Source organism: Ambystoma mexicanum, chromosome 4p, assembly GCF_040938575.1.
Source record: "Ambystoma mexicanum isolate Mex_15411 chromosome 4p, UKY_AmexF1_1, whole genome shotgun sequence".
Classification (NCBI taxonomy): Eukaryota; Metazoa; Chordata; class Amphibia; order Caudata; family Ambystomatidae; genus Ambystoma; species Ambystoma mexicanum.
This window is the reverse complement of record NC_090927.1, coordinates 681279053-681300250: the sequence shown is the minus strand read 5'-3', so window position 1 is coordinate 681300250 and position 21198 is coordinate 681279053. Positions and strand designations below refer to the sequence as shown.

Below are 21198 nucleotides of genomic sequence, written 5' to 3'. Positions count from 1 at the left end.
GGGTAGACGTAAGAAGAAGCAAGCAGGCTAGTTAACAAGCTGGGTACTGTCAGATGATGATGGGGACTATGAAATAGAAGGTGGAACCACACCTGTGTCTGTTAATATAGCTGATACTGAGCAGCCTGAGGAGTCTTATGTAACTGGTGATGAAGGCAACATACCATTCGACAGAGATCAAAGCAGAATGGAACCTGTGGTCAACCCTAAGAACAAGGAGGTTCCTCCTAAAGAGAACAGGATATGCCTCATTAAAAATCTGTACCAGCAAAGCGAGAACAGCTGGCTTTCCAGATCTGAGTTAATGACTAGATTTCATGCAGTCCCACAACTGCGGGTACTAAGATCAGATGACTTTGAATTTGTTGAGCCTCTGCAAGTTGTCAATGCCAATGTCTCCGCCATTCATTGTAAGTTTATCTCCTCCGCTCAATTGATACGCAATTACAAAGAAAGCCTTCGAGATGTCGAGATTGAAGTGGATGCCGATCCAGACCAGGAGGATCCTAAGTGGCCACGTAAAACCCCCTCAGTGGTAAAAGAAGCTACCGAAGGACTGCCTAAATTGAAAAGGGATCAGGTAGCGATAGCTGATATCCAGAATGTGCTAACCTGGCTAGCATCAGCATTACCGAAGGTGGTGAACTCAAATTGAACCCCCTCACTAGTATCATGGAACTGCAGAGGATTCAAGCATTTATTCGCCTCGACAGGTTCTCTTCAGCTCCTAACCGAAAATATATGTATATGCCTGCAAGAGACCTGGTTGAGGGCATCTATAATACTTAATGGCTATTCATCTACCAGTCGCTGGCGATGAAAGGAAGGAGAGGGAGACCTTATGGAGGACTGATTATAGGTATTAGAAACACGGTTAAATCTAGACAGCTGGAGACACTATCCAGCGATAAAGTGATTGCAGTGGAAATGGAGAGCATAAGTGATGGATGCAAAGAAAATATGCTCATCATTAATCTAAATAGTCCACCTTATGGAAATGGAGTTGAACCCCTTCAAGAAGCAATTCATGAATTACTAGCGGCTTGGGTGTTTGTTCCGACTAATAAATCGGTAATTATTGCTGGGGACTTTAACTGTCATATGGCAGGCGCAGCTGGTACTACGAATAATCCCTTTATGAATCCAATAAATAATATGAAACACAAAATCAAAGATCCTATTGGTGCCTCTTGGCAGACCTTTTTCAATGAATGGGAAATGGAGATGATTAATGGCAGAACTCCAAGCGACAACCCAGGAAATTACACCTGGTATAGTGGGAAAGCAAAAAGTACCCTGGACTATATATTTGTGAGCCCTCAGATGGCCCTGAAAGTAAGAGATTTGAAGATCACCTCAAACGATTGGAGTGATCATTCTACCCTGGTGTTAAAGTGCAATATTGGCACGCCAGCCATACATACTAAACCCCTGGGTGATATGTCAACTAACCACTCGGGCACCCGAATATGCTGGTCTGATAAAAACATAAACGCGGCTGGAAGATCGGTGCAAACTGCGGATGATAACATACTGTCCCAGCTCCAAAACATGTCCATAAATGAGATGGAACATTGGGCCACCACATTTTCCTCTATACATGCGACATCTGCTGTAAACCAAATAGCGACAGATGATAAAACGTCAGTAATATACGACAAAAGCATAAGAGATGCTAAACGCAGGTTAAGAGCAGAAATCCGACAAGCTAAATGTACCAACAAATCCTTTGGAGACTACCATGATGTATGCAGAACTCTAAAAAATAAATATAGAGCATGGATGAAAGCCAAAAGACTCGAGCAAAAACTTAAGCGATGGCAGTCTATGGTTCAAACCATATGCTCCAAAAATTCGAGAAGCATATGGTCTTTACTGGGCCAAGCAAGGGGTAGCGGTAGTAGGGATCTGATTAACCCGATAAGTGCAAATAAATGGACAGACTTTCTTATGTGCCGCAATATCCCCAACAATGAGGTGGGTAAGCTAGTAGAAAAAGTGACACCAAGATCCGTCCCTTTCAGCATAACAAGTGAACACCTAATCTGTAAAATTAAAAAGCTTAAGTCATCTAGGGCTCCTGGGCCTAATGGCCTCTCAAACGCTGTGATGAGGAGCCAGCCGGAATTCTGGGCTAAATTTGCAAGCATATTATTTGGCAAAGTATTGGCGGTTGGAAGAATTCCTAAATCATGGCAACATGCCTACTTAATACCAATCTTCAAGAAAGGTGACAAGAAAGATCCCTGTAATTTTAGACTACTTTCAATGCTAGACTGCACAGGGAAACTCTTTGCATCACTTTTACTGGAGAAATTAGAAGAATGGGCGACCAAAACTGAAATATTCAATACATTTCAGAGTGGCTTCCGGAGAGGCTATTCAACAATCCACAATATCATCATCTTGGACACTTTGCGCTCAAAAGCCATGAGGAAAGGAAAGCAGCCTTTGACTCGGTCCGCCGAGAAAAACTGTTGGCAAAACTCGAACTATTGGGCTGCCCCGAGATCCTTCTGTATTACTTAAAATTATTGAATGAGGACAATACAGTGGCTTGCAGACTTAGTACTCAGGGGGATTTGACAGCTAGGATTCCACAGAACTGTGGCGTCAAGCAGGGATGCGTGACGGCCCCATTTCTGTACAATCTGTTTACATATGATCTACCAGGTGTCATCTTAAGTGAACATAACTGTTCTCCTGTAGTCGGCACTATCCACTGCGCAGTATTAGCGTATGCAGATGATTTGATAATTATGGATCATACATTTAGCGGTTTACGGAGGTCCGCTCTGAAGCTATGGGAATATGCTGCAAACAATGACCTAATTATCAATCAGGAGAAAACTCAGGTGATGGTTTTTTCAAACAAGAAGATTGCACGACCCAGACTAACACTACATGAAACAGAAATTAAATATACCCAGCAATACAAATATCTTGGGGTCGAAATAGATGCCAGGCTGGGTTATAACACTTGCATCCAAATGAGAAAACATCGGGCAGCTCAAGTAACGTCGTTGATCAGCCAATTTGCAAGACAGAACTGTGGAATGTCACTATGTGGAATCCGTCAAATCTATACCCAGGTATTAACTCCTATGATCGTTTACGGGCTGGAAGCGCTGCTGCAAATGGACTTAAGCTGGCTGAAAGTGATAGAGGGGAAGTTCTGGAGAAGAATCCTAGGTCTCCCTCAATCTATCCCAATGGCACTGCTAAGATTGGAAGTTGGGGTTTCCTCGCTAAGGTCCATTGTCCTGAAAAGGAGAGCAGAACTGTATTTAAAGATGTCTAACCAACCAGAGTCTCGGTTATTAAAAGAATTTGGCATGGAAATTACAAAGGAAACCACCAAATGCCACCTGAAAAAGGAGACTGAAGCCTTCCTGAGGACAATATGCTGGACCATGAGTGGAGAGAAGCTTACTGATCCTCAAAAAAAAGCTCTATCCAAAAAAAATCGACCTTTGGGATTGGCTAGAAAACTACGCACATCTCGACAAGCTTCCAAAATACAAATGTATTCATTACATGCTCTACTCATTCAAACAAATGCAGCCGTATTTAACCCTCAGTCCCTCTAGTAGACTCAGGCGATTTTTACTCTTACTGAGGGTTGATAATCTGCCGCTGTTGACTAACAAAAGCAAATATAATGGCTTATCTTCCACAGAGAGATATTGTAGACTCTGTAAGGATAAAGGATGCAAAGAAACAGCTAATCATGTACTAACTAGTTGTGTAAATATGATGGACATTTACTTAGTAAACTTTGGCAACTTTGTCCATGATACGGAGTTCATAGGGGAAGTTGCTTTTTGGCAACGCCTCACAAACACTCAAAGTATGCAGCTGCAGATTGCCACCTTTAGAGTATGGTTGGAAATTGAAAGAACTCTGAATATCTTTGTATGAACCTGTTAAACACTATGACATTGACTTCTGTAGAGGTCTATGATCTTTTATCCTATGTACCTCAGTATGTGCAATCGTTATCAATGTCTAATGATCAGAAGAATAGCAAGTGCAATAAGTTTTAAACTAAGATGAGCATAATGGTAACTTAAATCTTTTTAGTTAGTCAGAATTAATATGCAACATGTAATATGTAATTTTTTTTTATTGTTATTATTATTTTATTTTTATTTTAATTTTAATTTATTTTATTTTTCTTTTTTCTTCTTCTTTTCTCTTCTCTACTCTTTTCTTTTTTCTCTTCTGCAGCTTTCTTTTTAGTTTTATATTTTATATTGTATTTATCTTTGATCTTATAGAATTTATCAGTATGTGTAAAGTTTAAATATAAACTGTAACACATTATTAATAAATAAATAAGTATGTATAGGTTATCCAACAGCCTATCTGTGTGCACCCTACCCCAGGGTAGCATGAACAGCCAGTTTATGCCTAGGCTCACATAAGACTTAAAGTTTCCTCCAGGTACTTATGCTTCTGTGCTAGTCCATAGGGCCTCATTACAAGTATTTTGTTAACAGTAAAAGAGTGGCATTTTAAATACATAATATTTCTAAATACTATTTAATTACATGTTGGGATCGCATGGAATATCTGTGGCAAGGACACATAAAAAGTACAGCATTGTGTTTAAATATCTCATCTCTATCCCATGCATGCCTTCTTATGTAGCCCATGCCCATAGCCCATGCAGACCAACTTGTCATTAGGTGCGTTTATTAAACGAGGAATTTTTAGAATTTTTCCGCAAGCTGCATTCCATCCGTCCGACGCACCCCAACATTGCCAACGTGAGGGAGGAAATAGCAAAGGCGGAGCTGTATGCCACTTTCCCTTGGTATAAGACCTGCTCCAGTATGTGTAAAACAATGGGAATTGCCTTTGATGAACTGAGGGATGGCTTGATGACAAAGCATCAACATCATAAGAAAGAGAAATTTTGAACTTGCAATTAAAAGTATGGAGAAATGACATAGGTTGAGGTACCTGAGCAAGGCACGTCGCACCTTTGATGAGAATTTCTCCTTGAGCGTTATTCTCTCACCAGTGCAAAGGCGCATCATTGCAATGGTGCGATTGAACATTTTGCCTCTGAGGGAACGTATGTCGTGGCTGTCTATCACCAAGCTCTGTTTTTAATGTCTGTCAAATGTGTTTTATTCTATTTGTCTGTTAATGGTGAAAACCGAAATAAAGTATATTTCTTCTTAAAACGAAGAGGTATTTAAAATATTGCTTATTTTTTACCTTTACCTCCATACCTGTAATAAGGCACTAAATGCGGCAATGAAAGTCAGTAAAAAACATGTATGCTTAGTCCGACAAAGAAAACTGCAAACCACACGTGCAAAATGTGAGCTTGGTGGGCATCCCATTCAAAATGAAGTCACACCCCATAGTAAATCCCTTAATCTCAAAGGGATGTGCTGCCAGATGCGCTCTCCCTGTGGCAGCTTCCACTGTGTCAGGCCTGGCCTTTTACAAGACAGGTGCAGGGGACAACAAGAGAACAAGAACTCATGAAAAGTCTCAGTATTCAAAACATCTCATTCTCTTTATTTGAAAACAGAACATGCAATTAGCAGCTTTAAATACTTTTGCACGGCTCCTGACACTTGTACAATAAAGTGAACAAGTGAACCAATGCTATGGAATAAAATATTTTTGTTTATGGGCAGTATTATAACTATTATTTTGTTTAGAGAAATTACTTTGGGGTTTTTAATCCAAATTAGATATTTTGAAAGTGCACTGTGGCATTCCTTTTTTCTTGCAGGTTGGTCAATAATGGGAAAACGTATTTTAAAACATAAAAACACAACAGGTGAAAAGACTTCATTTTTCAAGATTTTATTGAGAACACAGAGCTATTACCAGCCAGATGAAGTGTTACTTAGTGACGCGTTACATCAACATCAAACTGAACTAGTAGAGAGATGTTTCAAAACAGTTCTATCACAAAACACAGTTTTTGTAAAAAAAAACTTTAAAAAAAACACACTGGTGTCCACCATGACCTACACATATAAGAAGCAGATGCGGATGAGCAAATATGTATACAACTCACATGAAAAAACGAAAGAGAAATGGTTAAAATCATCAGCACAGATGATAAGAAATGAAACAAATGTTAGTTTTATACCTTTCTCGTTCTGGTGAATGCAAACTAGTGTCAGGTCTCAAGCAGTTGGTACTAGCACTCCTAGCCCTGTCAAGGGAGGGCTGCAGTTCACTAGTGCCAGTGCATTGCATCCAATGGAAGAAGATAAATAAGAAAGGAAAGGAAAACAAAGAAAAGGATACAATGTTAGATATAAAATCATAAGGAAATGTTTTCTTTGCATAAAATGTAGAATTGTCATGGTTTCAATTAATATGGATGCAAAAGGGGTTGACTGGATGGCAATGGCTTATTCCGAAAAATTAAAAAAATGAAACATATTGTGTTCCAACTTTAGCACACAAAAAAGAATAATGCATTGAATGCTGAAGCTGTCGCACCTTGTAGTAGACACCAGAGCTGGGGATGCCATATTAAAGCCTAAAAACAAACAAGTAAACTAACACCTGCACAAACAAACGGGTTACCATTGAGCTAAACATAATCCACAATGAAGCTACTGCATATCAGCAACCACGTGTGATACTTTACCCGGCAGAGCTACTGCCATTTGCTCTTACCCAGCACAGATTCCGTCTGTAAACCTCAGTGCTCGTGGATTAAGACAACTGCAGAGGAGCGAAATATCCTGTCTAATCACTGATTTGGTCTTAGCGCATGCAGTCAGAGATGAGCTTTCCAAATTAAAATTGTTCAAAGAAAAACAATATAAATGGCAGGCATACAGAGATAGCACACAGAAAAAAAGATAACGCATGAAAGCACTGCTGACATCAAATAAGGGCAATTGGCTACACATAATTCACGAAATCCAATCAAACCACATGGTTTAAAGCAAATCATTTTAAAGTTATGAATGTTTTCTTCAAGGGCAGTAAATTTCAGCGTAAAATCCAAATTCTCTGCAATGGTTTTCTGTGTGTCCATTCATGTCACTAAACAACAGTGCATTTTTAAGCAGGTTTGCGTCGTTTGATGACTCAAAGATGTAAAGTGGATGGAGTGATGTTCCACTTCCTCCCAAAATACATTAGCAGAATTTGGGAAGAAAACATACAAATCTTGGCAGGAAAATATACATACACAATGCAACTCACACAGCACAACCCAAATACAACATTGGCACACGTGAAATATAACTCCAGAACACAGTCCATACCTGTAAATATTCCAATGAGAACCATTCTGAAGCAAAGGCATCTTGGGTGGTAATGTTTTACTGTGCCTAACAGACTCTCTTGTTTTTGGCCGAACACAAAACAAAACAAATGAAAAATGCAAAAGTGTTGAGCAAATCCATATAGGAGACAGAGATAAAAGAAATTGCACTAAATGTGGAACTACATGACAGATTGTTACAGCTGGCCTTTATACCACAGCTGCACGCAGGGCACCAGATGATTATGCTTTTGCATAGGGACCAGAATACTATAATTAATCCAAGTTATATTTGGAAGTGTACCCTGCATTTTGTTCAACTAATGCCACAAGATGCATAGACGGTCAGGACGAAAGAGCAGGTCTGGCGGGAAAATTACATTTTATTTTTCTTAAGAATACTTCACTAAATGCATCAGCTGGAAAGCACATATATAAACCAATTCTGAGACATTACTTCAGTTTATCTCCGGCAATTGTCATTCTTGCCATTATGGTTATAAACTGTATTGCGTTATTGGTAAACTAACATGTAAATGAGAAATGCACCACAGTATGAAACTTTGAGAAATCTGTGATAGCGTGTGCAAAATATCAGTTCAAAATGCATGTATCTTTAATATTGATGATTCAATTGAATTTCACGTTCACATCCACTGAACTATATAGCATTGAATCACCTTTAAGGAAACTGAATGGCGGACAGGCTGTGAAGCTGGATGTAACCCAAAGTTAAATGACAGTAAATGGTGTTAGTAAACCCACATTTGATACAAATGGCCATCATTAATGATGAAGTAACCACATTGTGGAAGGAGCTCAGATTTTGTTCTATCACAAAGTGCTTTCATTAATTGTTTTTTTGGGTGGAACAGAAGACATGCATGTGTGAACAAAAACAGTGTGCATGCAATACAGCTTTGTTGGACGTTTACCTTAGTACCTACCCATGTAAAGACGAGCCCACCGAACATATAAGCTCAAACATAATGCACAAAGACATTACAGCCTCAGAGTGACAATGCTTGACAGTGGTAAAGCGAGGAAGTAAAATAGTAAAATCAGAGTTGTCGGCAGAGGCTAGTGGAGGGTGCAGGAGGAGGTGCTGGGACAAACTGGTTTGTTTTGTTAGACCCTTTGACGCTTTACTATGACTTCTAAAGTTTTGTTATGCCTTTCAGGTCCTTACCTTGCTCGACCAGGTTGTATCTGCTATAAAGGCTTCATTGTTACCCTCCTTTACTAATCTGCTCACCATTCTTTCTATCTTATTTTATAGTGCTGCTCCACAGGTGTACCACTGTGATTCTGCCCACTGGGATTTTTCTCCCCATTGTCCCACTGCAATTGTGCTCCTGTGCGTCCTATTGTACATCTGCCTCACTCGCAAGTTGTGCCTGAGCATCCCACTGTAATCTGCCCCTCTGGGGTGTTTGGCTCCTTGTCATCCAACTAGGATTTCATCCCCTGGAACCCAATGGAATTAGTTCCTTTCCATAATTTTGCTACCTGATGCCCAATGCAATTTGTAAGGCTCCTAGATATCACACCATAGTCTTGTAGCATTGTGAGCTGTTCCTAGGACTCTGACCTCCCTAGAATTCCTACTCTAAATTCTCCTTAGCAACTGTTCTCACCCACTGTCTACTTCATACCCTTTCCTGTATGCTCCCTATGTCTTCAACTCCTCTCCATTTTCCACTCTCAGCCAGGACCCGGCACTGCATGATGTCATTGCGAGAGATACCAACCTACACAAGAACCTTACTCAAAGGGCACCACTACTGAGACGTCGCCTTCCAAGACATCAACATGGTCTTACCAGAAGGATTGTCCAGGACTTTCACCTCACTAACCTCTCTGCAATATCATTATCAACCAACATACTCAAATGCAATACACACATAACCACTAAGCCACTGACAAACACCAATTGAATTGCCCTTCCAACAGACATCAAAACTAGAACACCTCTACAATCAACTTATAGATCACAATCATGGACAATGCATCCTAACATCACGGGGCACAAGGCTCCTTTTGGGGCAAATATGCTTCTATGTTCTCGAACATCTAGAAACAGACATCAGGGAACGTTTGTCTACATGAATCAAGACCACCTCAAAGCTATCTTCCCTCTTTCCCCACTAAGCTTAACCCAGCACCCAGCCTTTCAGATCTAGCAGAGCATCTTGAGATCATGCAATTGGCAGTGGTCTATGGTTCAGAACCTAGCAACATAACATAACATAACACGAATTAATACCACTCTGCATGTCAAATGCACACAATATTAACATATGCTGTGTTTTGAACTACGAAAACAGTGTAATGTGTATAAGAGTACATTAACTGGGCTGCAAGAAAACAGCCCACATACTAACCGAATACTCCATTTTCAACGCGTTCTTAAGCAAGCTTTTGATTGGGAACTTTTGGGGGGAACAAATGCATCTTTTTCAAAGTGCCATAATTTCATCATGTTGGAAGAATGGTGCAAGGTTTAAGCATTGTGTAATATTGAGCATTACGTATTAGTCTGATTCTGCATCCGGTTGCAGGCCTTCTCATTTCCCTCTAGTTTACAGTGTCATCATTGCAGCCATTTAACCTTGATAGTAAAACATTGCTTCATATGCTCAGTCTTTTCTGATCCACTAGAAATTCGACCAATATCACAGCAGTAAAGGAAAGTTCACTTGTAACACCAGGTGGACTTCCCAAAGCACCAGAGGCTGTAATCCCACGTACTTCTACATTAATAGCACTTTCGGATACGTTTAAATGCTGAGGGTAAACTATCAGCTTCCATGACAACATCTAGTGGTGTAAAACAGGGGTGTATGGTTGCTTCAGTGCTCTTCAATTTATACTTGGCAGATATGCAAACGGCATTCCGCCTCGTCACTGCAAATCCTGTGAAGATCAACGATGTGATCATTGGATGGCTGGCATATGCTGATCTCATTTTGTTAGATTATACACCCGCACGTCTTCAGCAAATGCTTGATGCCCTTGGAAACTATTGCACTGATAACGCTCTACAGATTATTATTGATAAGAGCAAAGTGAAAACAGTGGAACAAGTCAACTCCTATAAATATTTAGGAATCATTGTTGAGGACCGTCTAACATGGAATGCCCACTGGGTCTCTCTACAGGCCCGATGCATGATTTCGACTAATGCCTTGAGCATATTTGTTGGCAGAAACAGTGGTTACTCAGCATCAGCAGTACTGACCATAAATACAGCAAAAATAAGAGCAATATTACTGTATGCTATTATCATCTGGGGCCACAGCCTCATTAAGTTGGTGGAGCGTTTTGAAGCTCGTCTGTTACGAAAACTGCTCCGTCTACCTTTTAATGTAAGTGTGGAGTATCTTTACCTCGAATTTGATCTTCTGGCGATGCCATTTGTATTCACTTATCATTGTGTAATACATTTTGAGAAGTTAAATAGATTGGAAACTGATACAATTATTGTACCATCTTTAGCCGCGTTCATGAGACTTGAAGGTAAAGCCTCGTTTGGTATCATGGACAAACTAAAAATGTTACACACTAAGTGGGCGGATATATTTTTAATCCATAGCAAAACTAGCATATTCACTATGAAATCAACTCTAAAAAGAGTACTGAAAAAAGTTTGCCATGAACAACAGCTCACTAACGTAGCCACTAAATCTCCCAGTAGCATTTATTGCCAAGAACGCATAAATAGATGTTCACTGCCGGCCTGTATCAAGGCTTATCCAAGTCCGCACACTGTCCGGTTATACCTATTACTGAAATTTAACATATCTGAAGCACTTGATACAAAAGGTGCCCAATTAGGATTACCGTGTGCTGAGCGAATGTGTTGTCTGTGTGGTGATGACACCACAGAGACTCTGTACCATCTACTGATTGTTTCAGATAGTTTGTATGCACTGCGCTATAAACATATGAAGTCATACAACAATCAATTTGAGCCTGCCGAAATGGAGCATTATGGTCACATTTCATGAGCGGCAATGACATAAATTTGATATATTTTATGGTTGCTTTTTATAAAAGGATTGTACTAATCTTAGATTTTATAGACTGACTTTATCATGCAATATATTGTATTGTATGGAATATAATTAGATGAAAGATGCGATTGGTTTTAATCTGGTTTTAATATTGGTGTTGTAATTGTATTAATTGTGTTATACAAAACATTTGTTTTGGTATATGTTTATAAATAAACTTGAACTTGAACAGCACTTTCAGGAAGAAGTGGAGCTTCACCTTGAACTCTTAACAATGCATCAGAGCAGAACACAATCACATCAATATGATAACGAGTGGGAATAATATGTGAGATAAAGCACCACAAATACGCATACAATGGAAAGGCCAAGTCACTAAACACATCTGATGCTAGCTTAAATTAGGCTGGCTTATTAGAAGCCTTACAATTGTGATGCCTGTGAACTACATGGAGAATTGGAGAGGGATCCTGGGTGTGGTCCTAAAGTGAATTAGACCCTTCCTATATGACCAAAGCCAGGGGACTGAATAAGCTCAGAAAAGAACATTAAGGCAGGAGTCCCCCACAGCCTATAACTCTCAATCTGTTACTTAGCATCTCACTATGTCCATTGGTAGAGGCGATCGCTTTTCATCAGCTACATATCCCAATGTACACTGGTGACACAGAGATCGACCTTTTTGTCTGGGTTAAGACCCCGATCAGCAAAACTGTATTTCTGAGTGCCTAAACATATTAATCACTGGATGGGGAGAAACTACCTTTGTTTGAATGGCTCCTCTTCTCTTTGGGATCATGAACACAGGCAATCCTGACATTGATACTACTCACTTCTAATGGTCACAGGTTCAGTGATTCCTGCACCATCAGTGAAAGTAAGAAACTTCAGCATCTTGTTCCATTCCATTATTGCATTCTTACAAAATATATTTGCTGGGGAAAGAAAGTACCACTTTCTGACGCTGATGCGTCCTTTTCTTGAGAGCAACTGCTGGATTAATATCAGTAGAGTATTCATTCCCCTTTGGCTAAGCCACTGCAGTTCATTACAAATGATGTGACTGCATTGTCTTTTGGGACCCCCGTAAAATACTGTCTTGTGGGGAACCACATTCAAGAACAGGAACCTGTCATTCTATTCCTCTGAGAAAAGGAATACAGCATATTAAACATTGGTTGGGGAAGGAGGACTCTTTGTAGAACCCTGTGGCTCTTGCCTAAAGGATGGTCTTGCAAGGCCCAGTCACAGGGCTGCCCTTGTGGCGAAGAACCTGTTACTTGAATGTTGTCCAGCAGGTGAATATTTCATGCCACATAACACCTGATGCTTTCCGGGATTTCATAGATGTCCCATCACAGCCCATCATTTGACTGAGCAAATGCTTAACACCCTAGCTTGAAATGTAAACACCATTGGTGCTATAAGAAGCTGATCCATTCTCTTTCCACACTTTCAATAGCTTGTTGATATCATCTTCATATCTAGGAGAAATTACAATTAATTGTGTTTGTTAGAGTGGCATCAATGTAACTCATTTCTACTTGCTTTCTCATGTTGTTTGAATTTACATTGTATTGTTCATTCAGGTTGCTAAGCTAGAATTCACATTTTCATTCATTGCTACTTTCAGATGAAGACTATCTAAGCTGCCACAAGTTTCAGATTGTCCTCACTAAAATCTTTTGTTATTGTAATAATCAGTATGTTCTCCAGATTAGAAGGATGGCTTCGATGTTAGGAAAGACATTTTGCCACCTAATGGTTGCGTTTTCTGTGAGTTTACAGTTTTTGGGGTACCCTTGCGGGGAACTCAAGGCAATGATAAATATCACAACCAGAGTATCGTGTAACAGGCCTTTATTTGGTACTGGATTAATTAGTAGCAGTGTTGGACAACAGCCTAAAGCTGGAGTCATCAACCTGAGCCTCTCCGGACGTTTTGGACTATGACTTCAATGATCCCTCACCATTGACTATGCTGGGTGGTGTTGATGATAGGTGTGGTCTAAACAACTGGAAAGCCAAAGGTTGCAGACCACTGACCTAAGGGAAATAGGGTACACTCTAAAACTAAAGAGGGACATGTATATACAGCAGTGTCACAATGACTGTACAAAATAAGTGGTTCTCAGGTTCTGAATCTCCAGTATATCAACTCAAATGCCTAATTTTTACAAGTCCCGACCCCTCCTGGGACACCCTATGCTACAAAGTAAATGTCAAAACGCTACGGCCAACAGAAAAGTCTCAATCCTAACATTTATGAGCATTTAGCCTCGTGGCTATCCTAAGCTTATAACAAAATTCCAAGGTGTGGCCAAAGGAAACAGTTCACAAACCTAGTTTTCAGTCTATCACTACTCTACTATAGAAAAACAGACTTGACCTTTGATTCGCTCAAGCATTATCACAGGCCCTCTTTGAGCTTAGATTTTTGAATTCATTATAGGTGTCTTCTAGCCATTGGCATCACAATTCGTCTCCCAAGCCTCTCTCATAGGCCTTGGGTTACAGCACTCTTAGTATGCCTCTCAGAGGCCTCAGGTTACATCCTTCATAACAGGCCTCTCTCCTAGGTATTGTATTTGGTGACTCATAGTAGGCCTCTCCCATAGGCATTCACCCAGAGGGCCTGGAAATTCAAGTTATCTTTCCCCAAGGGTTGGTGGTGAAAGGCCCTATGGTTTGGCATTCCAGTTTTCTCAAGGAGTTGAGAGGGGCTGTGGTGCCATTTTTCCCCTTGCAGGGCTTACAGCCCTCCAACGCTCCTCCCAGTCTGTCCAGGTTTGCGTTGCCTTCTCCTCGGCAGGAGTTCACCCAGTCTTCCTCTCTTCTGCAACCTCCCTTTTTATGAAGGGAACAGCAGCAGGTGTATCTACTTCCCCTGGATCTAAGACCCTGATTTGTTTATGTATTTATTGTATTTATTGTTCATTTGTAAGGCGCTTATATATCAAGTAAATTGTGTTTCAAAGCGCCCACAGGGCAATAGAGAGGGAACATAGGAATGAAAGGCAAATATAACAATGAAAGAGAGAGGCAGACCTACGAGGCCTCGTGAGCATTCAGAGCGTGCAAGTGCAGAGAGAGGGATGGTGTAGGTGCATGCTAGGAGTAACAAGGAGGGAAGTGCTGAGGAGTAAGTTGCAAACTGTTAAGTGACTGGCAGAGATAGCTTGGTGAGAATGGTCAACTGCCAATAAATAAGTGCAGGACTGTGATAGCACAGGCTTGTGGGAGCCTAAGACAAGTACTGGGAGTGGGTGGAGGCTGAAGGAGATTGGGGGTGGAAGGCCAGGACTCAGGTGGGCATATTTTATTTATTTATTTAATTATTTGTACTGTGCTGGGGATCTGCATGCATCTGGGCAAAACAGGAACACAACAGATAAACAAAGAAGACAGGACATGTTGTAGTGATTCAAATTTAAGTGACTACATCACCCCGGTCCGAAGGCCAAACGTTTATTTAAATGAAAAGTTTTCAATGATGTCTGGAATGTTATTTTTTTCCAGATGGAGAGTGCTTGGAAGGGAGTTCCATACCTGCCCAGCCCGTGTAGGGAAAGCCCTACCTGGGCCTCCATCCCTTTTGAACATGTGCTTGTTAATCGTTCCTAGATTAACGCAACAAAGGAAGTGTGTGGGTGCATATTGAGTGATGCAGGTCTTCAAGTAAGCCAGAGCCTTTCCATTCAGACATTTATGCACTAGGGTAGCTGTTTTAAAGTGAATGTGGCCAGAGATAGGGAGCCAATGTAATAACATCCTCGCAGATATGTGCTCACGTAAGGGCCCTCGTCACCAATCTCAGCGACTGTGGGGTTTAGCAAAGGACGGAGGGGGAAAAGAGGAGGTGAAAAGGAAAGTCTTGAGGAGCTTCCGGAATTTGTGGAGAAAACAGGATTCAAGTATGGGTATGGGGCCTAAGATTGTATGCTATGTCCACTTAGATGTATTACAAAGGGGGCTGAGCTGTGTCGCCAATGTCACAGTGTCGGTGCACCCATTAGCACCTACAAACAGTGAATGTATAGTTATAGTGTAACAGGCACTTCGCGCTCGTGCCCTGATATAAAATTCAGAAAATCAAAATTCAGAGTCCATATGCAATTTGAGTGAAAGATATATCAATATCTTTAATCATACATGATGTCAGCCGACATGTGTTTCGACGTGCCTTGATAACGACGAATATTGAAACACTTGTCGGGGGATTTTGTGCAGATCCGACTCAAGACTAAGAGGAAGGGAGAGGCTGTTCAATAGGAGGGAGCCAGCAGAGGAAAGAGATTTTCCACTAGCTTGCTGTTTAGTGAATCACCAGGCATGCAGAGAGTTGGTGCCGGAGGAAGGTAAAGATCTGGAGGAAATGTATTTAGTGAGAGCCAGTTGTAGACAGTGTGGTTCCCAGCCCCAGAAACCCTTATGGATGATGCAGAGGGATTTGAATTTGATCCTTACAGCAGCCGGGAGCCAGTGGAGAGTTTTTAGGGCTGGGGCGATGCAGTCCCTTGGGTTGAGGCCAAGGATAAGTCTTGCGGCCCTATTTGGGATTAGCTGGAGGGAACCTAGAGAGGAAGAGGGTAGATTAAGGAAGAGGCTATTGCAGTACTCAAGCCAAGATATTACCAGAGGTCTAGAGACATTAAGCTTCTGGAGAAAAGTGAGGTAAGGAAGGATTTCTTTGAGGAGGTAGAGTTGAAAGTGGGCCTTCTTGGCAAGGTCCTGGATGTGAGGGAGGAAGGAAAGAGAGGAGTCGAAGATGACTCCAAGGTTTTTGGCTTCAGAGGAAGTAGAAGGGGGAAACTCCATAGAGGGTGGCCAGAGTAAGGGGAAGAGGGAGGGGAAGAAGGAGGGAGCAGGAGTCCCAATGGGAAGGATCTCAGTTTTCCTGGCATTGAGGCAGAGATAATTGGAGGCACACCAGGACTGGATGGCAGACAGGCATTCAGGAATGATGGCGGAAGTAAGAAGAGAATCAGAGGGAAGTTTGAAGAAGAATTGTGTGACATCTGCATAACACTGGAAGTAAGGGGAGTAGATGGAAATTAGGTGTGCAAGCGGGGCAAGATAGATGTTAAAGAGACAGGGAGAAAGATTGGAGCTCTGGGGGATGCCACAACGGCTCCACAATACCTAGGGTTTTGTGGAGCCATTTTATAGGGATGGACTAGTTGACCTTGTGAAATGCAGAGGAGAGATCAAGTAGAATGAGAATAGCAGGAGAGTTAGAATCAAGAGATGTAAGCAGTTCTTTACAGATGTTCAGGAGAGCAGTTTCCGTGCATCTGTATGCTCGGAATCCAGATTGATGGTCGTGTTTTGGCAACCAACAAGCTTAGTATGCTGGGTCAGTTGGGGAAAGACTAGCGTCTCCAAGAGTTTCCCAAGAAAGAGGGTGATAGAGATGGGGAGTAGTTAGCGAGACAGAACGGGTCTGCAGAAGGTTTTTTCAGGAGGGGGAACACAAGAGAGTGCTTGAGGGAAGAGGGGAAAGTCCCAGAAGCAAAAGAGTGATTGCAGAACTCAGCAAGTGCAGGGGCAAGAGAGCCAATATTGTCCTTAATAGCTCTGGAAGAACAGGGGGAGACCTGTTTGGAGGAGACCTTCACAGAGTGGACGACTCTCGTGACCTCGTCGGATGTGATAGGAGAGAAGGAGGAGTGAAAGGCAGAGGGGGGATGGGACGCCATAGCTGGCAGGAGGGTGGGAGAAAGGGAGGGGCAAGAGAAGCGAGGGTACTCCGGATGTCCTGAGTTTTTGCAGTGAATTGTGTGGCCAGTACATTGCAGAGGGCCCGGGAGGGAAGAGGTGAGGTGGAGTCTGCGGATGGGTTGGCTAGTTCCTTGCAGATTTTAAAGAGTTCAGCCGTGTTGTTGGATGCACCAGAGACGCAAGCCTGGATGTAGGCCCTTTCCTTGAAGCAAATGGAGAGTTGGTATTGCCTTTGGAGCAGGTGACAGGGCAGTTTGTCAGAGGGTGAGCCTGAGGTCTGCCATTTCCATGCCGCTGATCTGCACTTGAGTTTCAGGGCTGCACGTTCAGAGTTGTACCAGGTGTTATACTTGGAGGCATGTTTCAGGCGGATCCTCATGACTGGGGAAAGAATGTCAAGAGTGTTAGTGATGGCAAGATGGAGGTTGCTTAGAGCAGAGGCAGAGTCTACAGTGGGGGAGAGGTGGGATGAAGGTGGATGCGAAGGCAGCAGCTGACACTCGTTTCATCAGACGGATGTTCGTGAACCAGGTTGGCAGGGCTGGGGGAGGTGCAGTCAGACTGCAGAGATGGTCCATGTGAGAGGAGAGGAGAGAATGGTCTGACCAAGAGAATGGGGTGGTGAGTGGGTAGGAGACCAAGAGATCAGTGAGGATGATGGCATCAAGAGTGTGTCCAGCCGAGTGGGTAGGACCAGAGGGGAGAATGGAGAGGGAGAGTGAGGGGTAGAGGTCACGGAAGAGAGTGGATGCCATGATTGAGGAGTCAAGGTGAATGTTGAAGTCACCCAGGAAAAGGAGTTTAGGGGGGGATGGAAGGAGAGAGGAGGAGAAATCAGTCCATTCGAAGAGGATCAGGGTGGTAGTGCCAGGTGGCCTGTAGATAGTGGCAATGGTCAGGAAGGAAGTGGGAGAGATGGGCAGTTTTCAAACCAGGCTCTTGAAGGAAGAGTAAGGCTGGGTGTGTATGAGGGGAGAAAGGACCCACTCAGGGAAGATCGGGCAACCCCACCGCCAGCACGGTTAGGGAGCGGCATGGAGATTATCTTGTAGCCATCACGGAGAAGCGAGTCAAAGGCAGTGATCGAACTGGCATTGAACCACATCTCGGTAAGAGCGAGGATACCGAGGTTAAGGTCTTCAAGGAGAAGGCAGATGCCGGCAGAGTGCCTGATAGCAGAGCGAGCATTAAGCGTGGCTAGATGCAAGAGGTCACTGCCTTTGAAGGTTTACCAAGGAGGGGTACAGGGGCATGGTACACCAGTCGGACGAAGGGGGACAGAGAGAGTGGAAGGAGGAGTAGCAGGTGTGGGAAGGAAGTTGACGAGGGACAGTTAGCGTCAGTCCAAGAGGAGGAGGCTGGGTTGAGGACCCTGAGCCAAGATAGTGCAATTGTGATAGACATTAATGAGACACCTGGATGATGAGAAGCCCGCCAAAAGTACTTCCCATCTAGTGCCATCATTAATGGGAGAAGATGTGAGAGGAGAAAGAGTAGAGATCAGATGAGGAGTCCTTAAATCTGGAGAGGGGACAGAAAAGAGGATATCTGTGAAAGTCTGTCTGGAAGATGTGCTGACATAGGTGTCTGCATTAGGTAGGCCAGGCTTAGTGGTCAGGATGTCTTTAAGCTTTTTTCTTCCAGGCTTCGTGAGAGAGGGTGTATAGGTGATAATATAGCAGTTAGAAAAGATAGGGGAGATGTTGAGTGCCAGAGGTGCGGGGGAAGATAGAGGAAGGGCTGCACAGTACAGTACAAGCACAAACTCACCAGGCAGCAGCCAAGGGAAGCAAGAAAACAGAGGCAAACCACTTTAGTACCGGAAATATGGTGCTGAGATGTTAAAAAACTCACCAGGATAAGAATTTGCACAAGAAGCACAGAAACCAAGCACAATGGGGTGCAGAGATGTTAAAAAACACACCAGGATTTGAGTTTGCACCAGAAGCACAGAATGCCAAACAAAATGGGGTGCAGAGATGTGAAGAAACACACCAGGATGTGAATTACACCGGCAGTACAGAAAGCAGTGCAAAATGGGTTGCAGAGGTGTTAGGAAACACACCAGGATGCGAATTTGCACAAGAGGCACAGAAATGCATTGAAAAGAAGAATTAAGTAAGGCAAGGAAGGCAGAATGGCATAAGCACACCTTGGTTCAACAGCTGTTTAGATTAGTGGAAAAAGCGATAACAATTTCCAGACATGACTCACAGGTATTCTTGAGGGGTGCACAAAGTTCAAGAAGCCCAAGTTTGTGGGGTAAGAGGCTGCATGCCTGTTGGCTGTTCCATGAGGTGCTGCGGGGTGCAAGGAGGAGTGGGCCCTCCAAGTCCCAGAGAGGGACCTTGGGAGAGGGCCTTAGGGGGGCAGCGTTTGCCTGCTGACTTACCTGATTGGGCCTAAAGATGGAAGCAGGGCCCAATCAGTGATGAGAAGGAAGGAACATGTTGGGCACGCTAGTGCCTGCAATTGGGATGGTGGACATGTTGAAGAGGAAGGCCAGAAACGTGCGCGGATGCAGCAGGACAATGTTTTGCTCAAAAGGTAGCTTCAAACACTCTTCGCTCACATGTGGTCCACAGCAGTGAACGGATCACTGCAAAACACATCTATCGGAGACATTTCAATTTTAGACTTAATAAAGGCACTCAGCGCTACGCTCCGATCACATCAAATGAACACACAATGAATTTTGCTAGCTCTTTTTATACCCATCAGGCTCTGGGGTGTTTTCTAAGGCTTAATCGGATTGGTCCTTCACCCTCTGCTCTTGTATTCCCACCTTGTATTGACCATTCCTCTTATGAGTCTTACTTCCCCTGATTATCTGTTTATTGATTGAGGACAGTAAGTTTCATGAGGTAATTGCTTATATTGTGGATTTTTGGAAACAAAGGATTTTATAAGTGTCTTTGGCGCCTTCATGAAATTCCCTAGATTGAACATGCCAGCTCTGCAGGGGACAGCAGTCTCTATTGCTAGGTGTAGCATTTCCCCTAGTTTGGGTGCTGGAATACGCAGCACATCACTGTACATTTCTATGTTCCGGGCCATGGGCCAGTCGATGTCCTTGTAGTGAATTCTGGGAAATTGAGTCACTGGGTGTGATACTGCACCGGGTTGTTCTTCAGTCAACCTACTGTGTCGCTCTAGGCCCTTGGTAAAAGTATGAACTCATGTGCCCTAAGCATGAGGCAAACAAACCTCCTCACCCCAGTCATAGTGAGACAGCTGCTATGATTTTAGGGAACTAATAGAGCATCCTCTCTCTGAGGCCCTCTCCAATAACCCTCTGGGCATACATCCAGCGGCAACCCCATCCTCGGTGTCCTGCTCCCCTCATACAGGAGTGTGAGGAGCTCCTCCAACTCACCACACTTTTTGAATCCCCAGTATGCAAGCAAGGAACACTAATCATTAAAATTACGTTTGAAAAGCTGAGTATAGAAGATTGCCCAGCATAAAAGATTTTTCACCCAAATGTATTAATAAATATGTAACAAAACTGAATTGAAGATTATTCTTTGGGGCAAGTAAACACATTACTAAAAGAAGTCACCAACAGAGATTTTAACAGCTGAGAATTCATCAACAACAGACAAGAAGTATCAAACAACTGGCAGTGATAAATAAGAATAGAGATGGAAGCTTGATCTTTAAGCAGCAATCGGAAAATGTCTTTAAAGTGGAAGAATGTAAACCTATGGAAGAAGACACAGAAAAGGAAGAATGGCTACGGAAGCTTATCTAAAGTGAAATAGAAAGCTGAATCCTTTATCTTATCTTCTAAATTCGGAATTAGGAGACACAGAACAACATCTTACAAGAAGACAAAATATATGCAATTTCAAAATTAATCCGATCAGGTTAGTAGGCACAATACTAAAATTCATCTTCTCTCTTTTGGGGCCTAAAGAAGACATAGGTATTATGTAAAATGAAGCTCTAACCAATCTAAAGTTGGATAAATAAATCTCAGTTTGTGGAACAAGTTGAATGCGCATCATACATTTAGAGAATCATTTCCACATCTGATCAAAAGATAACATGGTAGTGATGAGTACAGAAACTTAATTAGAAGTGGTGAAAAATGAGTGACAAGCAACACGCACCTAACACAATTATAAAAGATGCAATTAAATTGCAAACAGAAAAGGCGTGCAAATGTTTGATAATATTAACAATTAAGATTTTAGA

The 21198-nt window shown here is 42.4% G+C and overlaps 1 protein-coding gene across 15 annotated transcripts in view; it reads right to left on the bottom strand.

The window, feature by feature from the left end:
* RIMS1 (regulating synaptic membrane exocytosis 1) overlaps positions 1–21198 on the bottom strand; it is a 1643460-nt gene that overhangs the window by 484960 nt on the left and 1137302 nt on the right. For 6 of the 15 annotated variants that reach the window (XM_069606227.1, XM_069606228.1, XM_069606229.1 and 3 more), the window contains 2 exons: positions 7263–7340; positions 6125–6214 (listed from right to left, as the gene is read on the bottom strand). In XM_069606227.1, coding sequence (XP_069462328.1) covers positions 6125–6214; positions 7263–7340 — 168 coding nt within the window. Of the gene's footprint in view, positions 1–6124; positions 6215–6663; positions 6712–7262; positions 7341–21198 lie in introns of all 15 variants that reach the window. The other 9 variants (XM_069606239.1, XM_069606242.1, XM_069606243.1 and 6 more) reach the window with 2 other exon arrangements.